Source organism: Scardinius erythrophthalmus (assembly GCF_964197995.2).
Source record: "Scardinius erythrophthalmus genome assembly, chromosome: 1".
Lineage (NCBI taxonomy): Eukaryota > Metazoa > Chordata > Actinopteri > Cypriniformes > Leuciscidae > Scardinius > Scardinius erythrophthalmus.
In genome coordinates, this window is record NC_138221.1 from 59,190,464 (window position 1) to 59,204,861 (window position 14,398).

General features: G+C 42.4%; 1 protein-coding gene across 2 annotated transcripts; it reads right to left on the minus strand.

Moving 5' to 3' along the window:
• Nucleotides 1-8,649: 8,649 nt before the first annotated feature.
• LOC308691635 (uncharacterized protein) lies at nt 8,650-13,517 on the minus strand. 2 transcript variants are annotated; one of them, XM_081367053.1, is made up of 2 exons: nt 13,111-13,517; nt 8,650-10,362 (listed from the first exon to the last, which is right to left on the minus strand). In XM_081367053.1, exons 1-2 carry the CDS (start codon nt 13,386-13,388, stop codon nt 9,153-9,155), a joined length of 1,488 nt encoding a protein of 495 aa, XP_081223179.1. In that variant the 5' UTR covers nt 13,389-13,517; the 3' UTR covers nt 8,650-9,152. The 2 variants fall into 2 exon arrangements, with proteins under 2 accessions (XP_081223179.1, XP_081223180.1); XM_081367054.1 differs by lacking the exon at nt 13,111-13,517 and adding an exon at nt 12,571-12,840.
• Nucleotides 13,518-14,398: the final 881 nt, after the last annotated feature.

Genomic DNA, 14,398 nt, shown 5'->3' on the forward strand with positions numbered 1-14,398 from the left:
TCCTCAATTTTATCATACTTGGGTGGATTCATTGGGTGACATTCCTCATCCTTCACTTTCACTTTCTGCAGAGAAAAGTCATGTAACTGCAGTCTTCAAGCAGTCATTATGCAATGCCATTTCTTTGTATTTTGAATGGAATGGGTTGCAGTGTAATGCCGTTTAAAGACTCTTCAATCAAAACGGATTTCATGGCATCTCACCTCCCCACTTTCGGTCTGGACTGTAGCTTTGCCCCCTTCCCTGTTTTGAATGATGCCTTTTCTGTACAGTTCTTTGGCATCAGGAACAAAACAGGCTGTCTTGGCATCAAAAGGCCGATTCTGATCTTCAGTTCTCTCCTTCTCGGGTTTGCGGAGGTAGATTGCAGCTGGCCCATATTGGACCATTTCTGCATCGCTGCTCATGATGACCCGAACCTGGAAAACAAAAAAAACACTGATGTTGTGAAAATATCATGCAAAACCAAGAGGATGAACAGAACAAAATAAATGGAAAATTTGAACTATACCTTTGCAAGTTCTCACCAGTAGTAGATTGCACTGATATTTAAAAAAATTATATTAATTATATTATATTATTACAGACCTTATGCGCCAGAGAAACAAGTGCACAGTAGCTATCTTTAGAATTTTGTCTTTGACATACATACTTCTACAACATTTGTTTATCTTAGTTAAAGGTACACCTGCTACTTTTGCTTTAGAGCTACATATGGCAATTTATCTGTTCAATAAAATACCTTTCTCACCGTGTCTCTAACAACATTTCAAACGCCTCAGTTCTCGCCATCTCTGAAAAGCTAAGTCAATGTTGATTCTTGTTTTATTACAAGCTCTTTTTGCCAGCAGACTCTCCTCTGTTCAGCGGAGGCTGGAGATTTAGCGGCTCCATCTCAAACTTTCTCGCTCGTTGTTATAACTAACCTCTGCCACTCCCACACCACACACACGTCAAAGTGTAACGGATGACAGACAGGATGTATATGCAACAACGCTCTTTATTGAAAACACACAGATGGTCAGAAACACAGCACACAGATGATCGCTAACTCAGCGGGACAGGTGGGCGGACACAAACGCTGATGGTGTGGTGACGCAGGGACCTCGGTGGGCAACAGGTGCTGGTGCAGTGATCCAGTGGTAATCCCTCGTGAAGTGCTAGATGAATCCGTGAAGAGTGCAGAAATCCAGGAAGACACGACGACGACAGGAAGATCCAAACGGCACGGGGAACACAGGAACAAGCACGGGAAACACACCAGGAAAACCACAACGATCTGACAACATGAGACACCAGTTACTGAGCTTATATAGGGACATACAATTGAAACCAGCTGGCGCTACTGATCACTGATAATCAGTGACCACGCCCACAGACACACACACACACACAACAGCACGTTAGACGAGAGAGAGACAGTGAATTCATGAACCGTGACAGTACCCCCTCCCCTAGGAACGCCTCCTGGCGTTCCCCGACGGACTTACCTGTCGATTGTAATCATCGATAAGGGAGTGATCCAGAATGTCTCTAGCAGGAACCCAACTTCTCTCCTCCGGACCGTAACCTTCCCAGTCCACCAGGTACTGAAATCCGCGTCCCCTCCTTCTCGAGTCCAGAATACGGTTAACCGAATAAGTTGGTTCCCCATCTACGAGACGCGGCGGGGGGGGGAACCGGGACTGGCGGATTAATGCGTGCCCAAAACACAGGTTTAATCTTTGACACATGAAAGGCGGGATGAATTCTCCTGTACGCAGGAGGAAGTTTGAGTCGGACTGTCACCGGACTAATGATCTTGGTGACAGGAAACGGGCCGATGAATTTGGGAGCAAGTTTATTAGAAACGGAACGGAGAGGAATGTTCTTGGTTGAAAGCCACACTTTTTGACCAACGACGTATACGGGAGGCTTCGACCGGTGGCGATCGGCCTTAGCCTTGGTGCGCGCCCCCACTTGGAGAAGAGTCTCACGGGCTCTAGTCCAAGTGTGGCGACACCTCTGGACGAAGGCGTGAGCGGAGGGGACCGCGACTTCGGATTCCGTACTAGCAAAAACTGGTGGCTGGTAACCTAAACTACATTCAAACGGAGTAAGGCCCGTGGATGACACTGGTAATGAATTGTGGGCGTACTCCACCATAGAGAGTTGTTGGCTCCATGAGGAAGGATTCTTGGAAACCAAACATCGCAACACTCTCTCCAGATCTTGGTTGGCTCTCTCCGTTTGACCATTGCTCTGAGGATGAAACCCCGAAGAGAGACTGACAGTCGCCCCCAGTAACTTACAAAATTCTTGCCAAAATTTGGACACAAATTGGGGACCCCTGTCGGAAACCACGTCCATCGGGAGGCCATGTAAGCGAAAGACGTGATCTATGACAGTTACCGCTGTTTCCTTGGCTGAGGGTAATTTGGGCAAGGGAATAAAATGAGCCGCCTTCGAGAACCGGTCCACGACAGTCAAAACGACCGTCTTGCCCTGGGAGGGCGGGAGGGCGGTAATAAAATCTAGCGCAATGTGGGACCAGGGTCTCGAAGGGACAGACAGCGGTTGGAGTAACCCATCCGGGGGTCGATTGGAAGTCTTACCAGTGGCACAAACTGAGCAAGCCAAAACAAAACTGCGGATGTCGCGAGCCATTAATGGCCACCAGAATCGTTGCCTAACCAAAAAACTGGTGCGATTTACCCCTGGATGACATGCTATGCTGGAACAATGACCCCACTGAATGACGTCGGACCGACACCCCTCTGGCACAAACAAACGATTCGGTGGGCAATCGGGCGGAGGCGTTACCCCTTCTAAGGCCTTCATGACCTTCGATTCGACCTCCCATCTGAGAGTGGAGACCACTAATGTCTCGGGTAAAATACACTCGGGAGTAGACGGGCGTTCGGATTGGTCAAAAATACGAGATAAGGAATCGGGTTTGATGTTTTTGGAACCCGGGCGGTACGAAAGAGAAAAATCAAAACGTCCGAAAAAAAGTGCCCACCGAGCCTGCCTAGAGTTGAGTCTTTTGGCGGTTCTGATATATTCTAGGTTCTTATGATCGGTCCATACGATAAAAGGTACCCCTGACCCTTCTAACCAGTGACGCCACTCTTCCAGCGCTAACTTGACTGCCAACAATTCTCTATTACCAATGTCATAGTTACGTTCGGCAGGTGATAAACGATGAGACAAAAACGCGCAAGGATGCATCTTGTCGTCTGTGGAAGAACGTTGGGAAAGAACTGCTCCTACCCCCACCTCTGACGCGTCGACCTCCACCACGAACTGACGTGATGGATCAGGGGCAACGAGGATGGGAGCCGAAACGAAGCGGCTTTTCAGTTTGGCGAATACAGCTTCCGCTGTATCGGACCACCTGAACGTCGTTCTGGGGGAGGTCAAGGCAGTCAGAGGCGCGGCTAGTTGGCTGAAATTGCGAATAAAACGCCGATAAAAATTGGCAAACCCCAGAAACCTCTGCAGGGCCTTACGGGAATCTGGACTTGGCCAATCTATCACAGCCTTAACCTTGTCAGGATCCATACGCATTCCCTCAGATGAGACGATGTGCCCTAGAAAAGGAACAGACTGTGCATGAAAAACGCATTTCTCCGCCTTGACAAAAAGCCCATTCTCTAGCAACCTCTGAAGCACTCGTCTGACGTGCTGAACGTGTTCCTGGAGAGAAGATGAAAAAATCAATATGTCATCCAGGTAGACATATATGAACTGGTCAACCATATCTCTCAGCACGTCATTGACGAGTGCCTGGAAGACCGCTGGGGAGTTGGACAGCCCGAAGGGCATGACCAAGTATTCAAAGTGCCCCCTGGGGGTATTGAACGCGGTCTTCCATTCATCACCCTTCCTTATGCGAACCAAATGATAAGCGTTACGTAAATCCAATTTTGTGAAGATGGATGCTCCCTGTAACCGCTCGAAGGCTGAAGACATCAGCGGCAAAGGATAAGTATTCTTTACCGTGATGTTGTTCAACCCTCGGTAATCAATGCACGGTCGCAGAGATCCATCCTTCTTCCCCACAAAAAAGAACCCCGCCCCCGCTGGAGATGAGGAAGGTCTTATGAATTTGGATGCTAGAGAATCAGAAATATATTTCTCCATAGCCTCCCTTTCTGGAACAGAAAGTGAATATAACTTGCCCTTAGGCGGAGACTCACCTGGCACTAAGTCTATGGCACAGTCATAGGGACGATGTGGAGGGAGAGAAGCAGCACGAGACTTACTGAACACTTCTCTCAGGTCCTGGTACTCCCCGGGCACGTTAGACAAATTCACCGCCTCCTCCTGGAAAACAGACACAGGTACAGACGAACACGCAGACACAAGACATGACTCATGACATGTATTACTCCACATAGAAACAGAATTGTGACCCCAATCGACTCTGGGATTATGTAATGTGAGCCAAGGATGTCCGAGTACGATGGGTGCGAGAGGTGAGTTCATGAGGTGGAATGATATTGTCTCTGTGTGGTTGCCAGAAGAGATGAGAGTGATGGGTTCAGTAATGTGTGAAATGTCAGGAAGTGGTTGTCCATTAAGAGCCTTGACAGAGATCTTGTACGGAAGAGGGGAAATCGGAATGCGAAGATGATGAGCCAGTTCTGAGTCCATAAAATTACCTTCTGCCCCCGAATCCAGTAAAGCCTTGGTGTCGTGAGTGTGGGTTGCCCACCTTAGTCTTACCGGAAGGAGAGTAGCTGATGATGGTGATGATGAGGTCTTCTTGGCGGAGATCCCACCCGATAGTAGCCTCGTTGTTACTACCGGGCTTGATCTTTTAACGGGCACGAGTGGATGAAGTGACCCGCCTTCCCGCAGTACAGGCACAGTCCTTGGGACCTCCGCCGTTCTCTCTCCTCCCGGGAAAGCCGAGCTCTACCCACCTGCATGGGCTCGGGATCACACACGGGACTGACCGTGTCCAGGTTCTCCAAACGCGGGTTCTCCATACCGCGAAACGGAGGGTTCTGTTGGAAGCGACCCATTCTGCTCAATCGAGCATCCACTCGCAACGCCAGCTCAATGAGTCCATTTAGACTGCGTGGAAGGTCCAGCATGTAGATTTCCCTCTGGACACGGTCAGCCAACCCATGCAGGAAATGATCCCACTGCGCCTCCTCGTTCCATCGGCACTCTGCAGCCAGGGTGCGGAACCGGATGGAATATTCCGACACCGAGCCGTTACCTTGGCGGAGATCGGCGAGTAGTCTGGCCGCCTCCCTACCCGCCACCGCACGATCGAAGACCCTCTTCATCTCCTCGGAGAGTGCCTGGAACGAGGCGCAGCATGGATCTTGATTCTCCCACACTGCCGTTCCCCAGAGAGCCGCCTTGCCGGACAACAGTGTCAGCACGAATGCCACCTTCGACTGTTCTTGACTGAACGTCAGTGGCTGTAATGAAAAGTGCATAGAACATCGGGTCAAAAATGCTCTGCAAAACTCCGGGTCACCTGAATATCCCTCTGGTGTCGGTAGTCTCGGTTCGCGCTGCTGGGACGGCTCTGGTGGATTGGGCTGAACGGGCAGTGTGGGCGGCGCAGTGGGAACTCTTAGCTGTTGGAGTTGTTGGGTGAGCTCGGACACCTGCGTCACAAGCGCTTGGACCGCCCGACCTGTGTTGGAGATGCTCTCTTCCTGGGTGTCCATTCTCGCGATGCTTCGAGTCGCAAACTCGTCCCAATTCGTGGCGCCTGCTACATCCATGGTAGGTCAGATCGTTCTGTAACGGATGACAGACAGGATGTATATGCAACAACGCTCTTTATTGAAAACACACAGATGGTCAGAAACACAGCACACAGATGATCGCTAACTCAGCGGGACAGGTGGGCGGACACAAACGCTGATGGTGTGGTGACGCAGGGACCTCGGTGGGCAACAGGTGCTGGTGCAGTGATCCAGTGGTAATCCCTCGTGAAGTGCTAGATGAATCCGTGAAGAGTGCAGAAATCCAGGAAGACACGACGACGACAGGAAGATCCAAACGGCACGGGGAACACAGGAACAAGCACGGGAAACACACCAGGAAAACCACAACGATCTGACAACATGAGACACCAGTTACTGAGCTTATATAGGGACATACAATTGAAACCAGCTGGCGCTACTGATCACTGATAATCAGTGACCACGCCCACAGACACACACACACACACAACAGCACGTTAGACGAGAGAGAGACAGTGAATTCATGAACCGTGACACAAAGCAGCCAGAGCAACTTTTCTCTATTTATGGATATGACGAGACACACACGGACGAATAAGGTATGTAATTTCCAGCGAAAACCATTCCACCAGGTCTAAAATATAAACACATTATAGGCTTACCATGGTGAATCAGGATAAGACAAAAACATGTTTTGGAAGAAGTATTGATGATGTATTGACTCATTATTTAAACTGTGTTAATTTCGAACCAAAAAAAGTTACATAGTGTACCTTTAATGTTAATTTGAACATTTACTAATGCATTATTAAAATCAAATATTGTATCTGTTAACATTACTTACTAACATGAACAAACAATGAATAATAGGCTTTATACCCAGCTCCACTACTTCCTGAACTTCAGCCAGCTCCTTTGTTTCCTGTCTGCCATTATTGGACAAACTGATTAATCCAGGTGTGCCTGACCTCAGTAACAATAATCAGACACACCTGGATTAATCAGTTTGTCCAATAATGGCAGACAGGAAACAAAGGAGCTGGCTGAAGTTCAGGAAGTAGTGGAGCTGGGCATAAAGCCTATTGTATTTTTATTAAGTAACAATAACAAAGATTAATAAATGCTGTCAAAATAATGCTCATTATTAGTTAATTCATTAACTAATGTTACCAAATTAGGCCTTGTTGTAATGTGTTACCGTTATTTTCTAGTATAACAATAAAGTTTTTAATGTACAATTAAAAAATGTAAACAATTTCAACAGAAAAAAAAACACTTCAATACTTATCTTGTTTAGACTAATTATTTAAAACCCATATCTAAATTTATTATATTTCTATTCTACAAATATTTTTTTGCACAAGTAATATATATATAAACTGAATGTGACATTGATCTTACCACGGGTGATCACGAACTGACAATCTCCTTAGCACAGCATACTCCTCCTTTTATTAAGATGTGCCAGACCAGAAAAAAAGAAAGAAAGAAAGAAAGAAAGAAAGAAAGAAGCACCCTCTATATTCGGGCATGTAATTCTATTCAAATCTTAATCACGTCACACTCTCTTATGTGCTCCGCTCTTAAGTTGAGCCTCAGAAAGTCAAAGGCTAATTAAATGTGTCGCCAAGATCAGGTAACATTGCTCAAGAATATGGATTTAAAAGTGCATGCCTGGAAATCCTTTGTGTTTAATATGTCTTTAAGACAGAACTAAAACAGTAAATGGAAATGTATAAAATCTTAGATGAAAAATGAAAAAGATGAAAAATACATCAAAGGTTAAGTTTCATCATAATCAACCACCTTGACATCCAAATTCCTGTCAAATAGGTCCGTTTTTTTTTTTTAATCCACTCACGTCCTTTATTACAGAGACCCTTTGACATTCAGTGTTTCAAGACACATTTAGTTAAGGGTTATTTTATTGTGCCATGTGAATTTTTTCTGTGTGCCATATCAGTTACTACATAGTTACATATCAGCACTTTGATTTTGCTCTCAAAACACTATTTGCATATTTTGCAATAAACTTAAAATATATTGTTTTTACAATTATAATCAAGATTTTTAAATGAGTATAGTTTTAAATGTCTCCATCAGTTTTAATTCGGATGCTGTTTGCAATGCGTTGTCAGAATTAGATTTTGTTTGTAACAAAATCTCAATTGTTTTAAAATATACATTGCTCCTTATGCAATATCAATGTTCTTTAATTCAGACTGGGAAAGGAGATTGAATAGAATGGGGTTATGTGCAGCAAAAATCTGTATTAAAACAGGTTGAATCACTTTCAGATCAGGTTTTTTGTTTGTGCTTTGTTAAATATAGCTGTTTTACTCCAGATGCCTTCAAAGGAGCTACAAATGATGTTTTTATTTGTATTTTTCCTCTTCTCACTAACATTTGGATATTAAAATTGAATAATACAATAAAATAAGAGTAAAAAAATAGCTAGATTAGCTGACACTTTAAAGTCTATAGATATCACCATCAGTTCATTCTGTTAACACTTTCTCTGACAAGCAGATGTGATGAAACCGGTTTTCCTGTTTGTTCATGTGACATTCGACATAAATCCTATTCTTTCAGTTTAAAGGTGAAATGTTTGTAAGGAGACATGCTTGGCAGCAATCATTATTTGTCCAAATAATATTTGGTGAACAGAAATAGCACCTTCAAAGGAAGAATGAAAAAGAACAAGGAGAGCATATAAGCATATGTAGAAACCCATAGTCTGCCTTCTGATCATAAAGGTGATCTCTGGTGCATGACATTCCAGAATTAGCCCCATGGGAGTGAGCTTTGATCCTGTTCAACATGTTCAGAAGCCAGGACTTTGATGATGTCACGTGAGTGTGTTTTGACGTAGGATGCCAAAGGGATACTGTGACAGATGGTTGAGGAACCAGCAGCGCGGCGTGAGAATTGAACACAAATCAATGAAATTGTTGCTAACTGAAAAGATTTACTTCTTTATTTTTTGCACCAGTTTGACTTTGTATAAAGTTTTTTTTTTTTTACTACATCAGACCAAGTTCTTAATTCATTTAGGTCATACATTAGACAAGTTTAATCATTTGGAATCATTTATTTGTGCGTTGCATTGTTGAATCAATACCTCTCACATTTGTGATCGCAATTGTCCTTGCAGAGGATCAGAACACCCACTGAAGGTTAGATTCCCAAGCGTCTAATTGATCTGCTTTAAGCATGAGTGCAGCAAATGACCTATATATGAAAGCTAAGGCCACTTGCAAGATGTCCAAGGCATTATGAACACAGTAAATCACAGTATTACTCAACACTCAAAAACTCAAATAAACATAACCAATTTTTATAGCATCTTCAACATAGCTAAACTTACAATAAAAGAGTAACCCTTGAACTTGACGCACAAGTAAATCATGGGCTAATTTTCATTTTTGGGTGAACTAACCCTTTAAGCTTATACCTTTAACATCCAATTTCACAGAGAATGGGTGTTTGCAAATTTGTAAGACACACACACACTTTAAGTATTTTGTTAATATGTAGTCTGAACTGGTATGGAACGTGGTCCAAAATGTGAAACATTTTCAGTCGCTGAATTGAACACTCCACATGCATCCTAGCTTTTGAGAGGAGACTGTTATTGTTCACTTCCTCCTGCGTAAACCGTCCATTGACGGGGAAAGACGGGATGTTCAGGGAAACTCCTTCTGGCAGAATGTCCTGAATTGTGAAGTCCTCGTCTGCCATAACCATATCACCAGGATGTAAATGTTGGAGAAGTCCACAGTCAGCTGTTATTGCCTCGTCTGAGGCACTCCCGCCGTACAGGTCACTGGCAAAAGTAATGACTCCGTTAGGCGCAACACCGATTAAAGCCTTGAGTGTGGTTCGTCCTTTGTACTGGCTGTACAAATGACACTGTGTATCAAGCCTCTCTGTGTTCGAGACGGCAACCTCCGTGCAGTCGAGCACGATCCTACAGTTGGGGAAGGGCTGGAAACAGTCTGGCCGTGACGTTTGATTCTTGGCTGTGGAGGGGATGTTGTTCTCAAGCAAACCGACATACAAAATGTCATACAGGGCACTAATGATGGTGGTGAAGATGTTAGTTACTGTGGCTGTGCTACAATTAAACCTGGTTGCAAGGTCTATGAGGTCGTAATTTAGCCTAAGCTTCATTAAGGTCAGGAGCAATTGATCAACTAGGGGCATCATTTGGACAGTCCAATCAGAATGATATTGTAGCTCGAATTTAGAAAGAAGCGCTTCCAAAAACAGGACAGTGGCAGCATCAGGCAATCCAGTAAAATACTGAACTCTGTCAGGGCTGGAAGAAATTTGACTAAAGGAAAAAGTCTGCTTCTGTTTCTCCAATTGTTTTTTCAATAGGGCATTCTCTTCCCTCAGCATGTCATTCTCCACCTCAAGTGCCACAAGACTTTTTGAAGTACATGGGGTCTCTGCAGTTACCATGTCAGCATCCGTTCCCTCATCCTCACCACTGCTAGGGACCATTTGTTTCTTCCGTTTTATAGGGAGATGGCTGAGGCGCTTGGGGAACTGGAAAGGCTTTCCCTGATTCCAAGCAAATCGCGATGGCCCAGCAGCTTTTCCATTGGGGAAATGCCAACTGCACACCCTGGAGTTGCAGTTTGGTGTGAAGTTTTCACGTCTGTAAAAAAAAAATTCAATTCAATTATTTGTTTGTGGATCTTTGCCAAATAAAAGTACTGATTTCTTTTAAAAAAACTACTTTATACTTTTGAATGGTAGTGTCATAGTTTGTGTTTGTACCGAATTGTATCCTAAATTCAAGATTTTCTGTATGAAGACGTTTTTACACTGCTTTTTATTCACAAATTATTTCCAATTTGTGAAATCAAGAAATGACAGTCGTTGCATGCAGGAGCTCTAAACCTATAAATAAGCTGAATACTGGGAAAAAAAATATATATATATATTTGTCATGTGAACGCACTACACTAACAGTAAAGCAGTCATTGGCAATAATTGCTGTCTACAAATGTTTTGTTTCAGGTGTGTACACTGTAGTTTGTGTGCGTTTTTATTTAGCTTGTTGTCCTGTGTGTTTATGTTTGTTCTGTGTATGTACACAGAGCAATTTAAGATCAGAGTCAAATATCTAAACATACCTGGCCATTAATCATGATTCTGATCTTATATCTCAGACTCCCTCCAACAATACTCCATTATTATAGCAAGACAAAACATTAGACCAGTTAAAGTATGATAATATGCTAACATTTCTCATTAACCTGTTTTTTGTTTTACTTTTTAATCTGATTTCTGCAAGCAAATATGCAGAAACTAATGTATGTACAATACAGTTAAAGGGATAGTTCACTCAAAAATGAAAATTAGCCCATGATTTACTCACCCTGAAGCCATCCTAGGTGTAAGTGACATTCTTCTTTCAGTCGAATACAATCGGAGATATATTAAAAATGTCTTGGATGTATTATAGAAATGAGAAACGTTGGCAGATTATCACACTTAAACTGGTCTAATTGTTTTTCTTGCTACGTACACACATCTTCGTGCTTCAGCTTGTCATTGACTTTTTCTTTTTTTTTATTGAACACCAAGAGCGTAACAAAAACAGAATATACACCTACAATGGCATTGATATATACAGATAAATGAGAGTTAAGCAAGGAACATGCCAGTCAAATAAATGGATAATGACAAAAGAAAATTACATATGAAGAGTTCAGATGCAAAAACCTCTAGGTAAGTGCCATCTGAAATTTTCTTCTAGAATGATAATTTTTATGAAGCTCGTATATTTAAGTTCAATAATTTTACTTAAATGGCAACTAATAGGTAATTTTCATTGCCATTTAAGTGAAATTACTGAACTTAAATATACGAGCTTCATAAAAATGATCATTCTAGAAGAAAATTTCAGATGGCATTTAGAGGTTTTTGCATCTGAACTCTTCATATGTTTAAAGAAAGAAAAATGACCAAGAAAAACACAAGAAGGGGGTCTCTTCATTCCTCTTCTTCATTCCTGTCTAGGAAACCAGGCTATTATCATTACAAATATTTAAAACAGTACCCTTAACCAAGTTCATATAATCTTAATTTCTGAGAAGGTTAGAGTTACACTTCCAATAACCCTTGTTACGGAAAGGTTTATATTTATGAGTTATCATCAATTCAAGGGGACCTATTAAACCTTGATTATTACAAATGTGTAAAAATAACGAATTTTAATGATTTACATTATATTTAGTTGGTGACCTATCGAACCACTCATCATACACCAAATCAAAGTCACCACCCAATATAATAAAATCAGTAGCATACTTTGCTTTCATTTCCACTAACATCAGTGAAATTCCTGAAATTAAAGATTTGTTTTAGGATACACATTTCCTAAGACAATGTATAACAATGTTAATTTTTTCTGAATGCAAAATAACCAATGTCCATCCAAGCTAGATCTTGACTCAAGTTTCCCAAGGAAATTGTTAAACAGAAAAGCAACACCTCCTGAGCGAGTTAGATTAGACCAAAAGTTTCATACAAAAAAAAAAACACATTGAGCTTTTCTTTCTTAACAAAACAGAAATGTAGCTTTACTGTTTAGAAAAGCTTTTTTATTTAGTGAAAGAAAAGAAATGCAGCTACTAAGTTTCTTGTCATTGACTTGATTGCCAAAGCTAATGTTAGCTAGTTAGCCTTAGCCAGGCTGCCCAGAACAATGCCTGACAACCGAAACATGATGCAAGATTTGGGTTTATAGCAACAAACAACATATAAAACCCATAGACTACATGAGCCTTTTTCTCAAAGGGCTGGTTATGCTTTGGCGCCAGTAAGTTTCTTCATTCGTTTAAGATGTATAACTTACCTTATCAACTGCAGCCATTTCCTCTTCTCTTTCTCGTCACAGGGAAAGCGGTAAAATGACAACTGAATGTCACTTGTTTTTTTAAACTCTGATCTGTTCAAACAACACGGGACACAGCACTGCGGCATTGTGAAAACACCAGCGAAAGCGGTAGGTAGAGGGGACAATGCCTTTGTTTGGACCCGGAAACAGTATTAATCGGAGAGTGGTTACGTCACGACTTAACAACTGGATAGGTGAGATAGTACTTCTTATACTGTCTATGAGAGTATGACACATCATGTTTTTATTTATTTTAAGACAGCTAAAGGGTGTCATCTGCTGGTGAACTGTAGAGACTACATGCTTGGAAGTCTGAAGCACATTTGTGTGGGATTTTCTCCCATCTAGCGGTGAAATTGTATTTTGCATTCAAACGAATATGCGTGTTGCATCTACGGTAGCCGTTATGTACCAAAAAGCTATGGCAGGATGTCTTCTAATTTGAGTTTTCCTTCAGGTGAACAGGTTTGTTACTTCAAGACCGTAACATTGACTTACCTGTCGAGAAGAAAGCAGGCAACTTCAGCGTCTCTTTTGAAAGCTTTCTCCTGCATTAGGTCTTTCCACCTGGAAAAAGCTATCCCGACATTAACCCTTGTTTTTTGTAATCTCCGGTCACGTTTTCTTTTACGGTCTATTTTGGACTTTTTCGGCGACGAGGACTCCTTATCCTGTGACTCAGCATATGTATGGTCCTCCATTATAAAAAACCGTGCAGTGCAGCCTTTTAAACTTGCCGGGGAAGTGAAGTGCCTCTCACTGCTCTGCTCCTCCATTTCTGCTGGCCTCAGTCACGTGACGCTGGTTCTGAACGGAAACGCGTTGGCCTAGTACCTTTTGTCCCTCTCATGGGACTACATGGAAGCCTCCGTGGACCTACCCGTCCGCGAAATTTTTTATTTCCCAGGATGGTAGGGGAAGACTCATGAATATTAATTAGGGAACTCATCCCTGATTGGTCTGATGACCTACTCCTAACCCCACCCCTAAAACTACCCGCCACTGGGGGTCTGATGATCTACTCCTAACCCCGCCCTAAACTTACCCGTCACTGGGGTTAAGACCAATCAGGGATGACTTCCTCAATTAATATTCATGAGTCTTCCCCATGGTCTTCCCCTACCATCCTGGGGGAAAAAATATCGCTACCGCTACTATCCCATATATATAAAGATAATAAATTCTTCATTTACAAGGATAAGTCAGATCATTGGCATAGGTATTTGTACTGCATTGAGGACATATTTCTGAATAAAAATATTGATTTTAGATAATAAAATACCTAAAAAACTACACATTGTCCCCTTTAGATATATATAAAACTATATAAACTGTGCACCAATAAAAAATGATGACTTTTAAATATGGATGTAATGTAACATGAGGAGAGTTGTCACCAATTCCACTCAGGGATAATCTCTATTGATTGTCCTACAATTGTTATTATTTACCCACTTCCTCCCAGATCCCACATGAATGCATCAGATTAAAGATAACTGAAATAAACATATTTCAAAATCCTCCTAGAATCTGTACCATCAAGCAGATTCAGTTTCTGTCCCCAGAATACAGTCCGGTCTAGCTGTTTGTACTTTCTTGACTGTGATTCATGGAGGATTGTGAGTCACTACAGTCACACCTCTGCCTAGTTGTTGAGTAAAACAATGGTGAAATGTGCTTTACCAAATGTTTGTGTGGTAAAAAGATGCAGTGAATGTGAGTGTTCTGTCAATCATCTGTCCGTCGCTAACAGTTTGACTAAGAAATGGTTGTTTGAAAGTCTTCA

Coding starts and splice junctions, on each gene's coding strand:
- LOC308691635 (XM_081367053.1), bottom strand. CDS start 13,388: ATGGAGGAGCAGAGCAGTGAGAGGCACTTCACTTCCCCGGCAAGTTTA. Junction 10,363..13,110: donor GCCTGCTTTCTTCTCGACAG/GTAAGTCAATGT, acceptor TTTTTTTTACAG/ACGTGAAAACTTCACACCAA.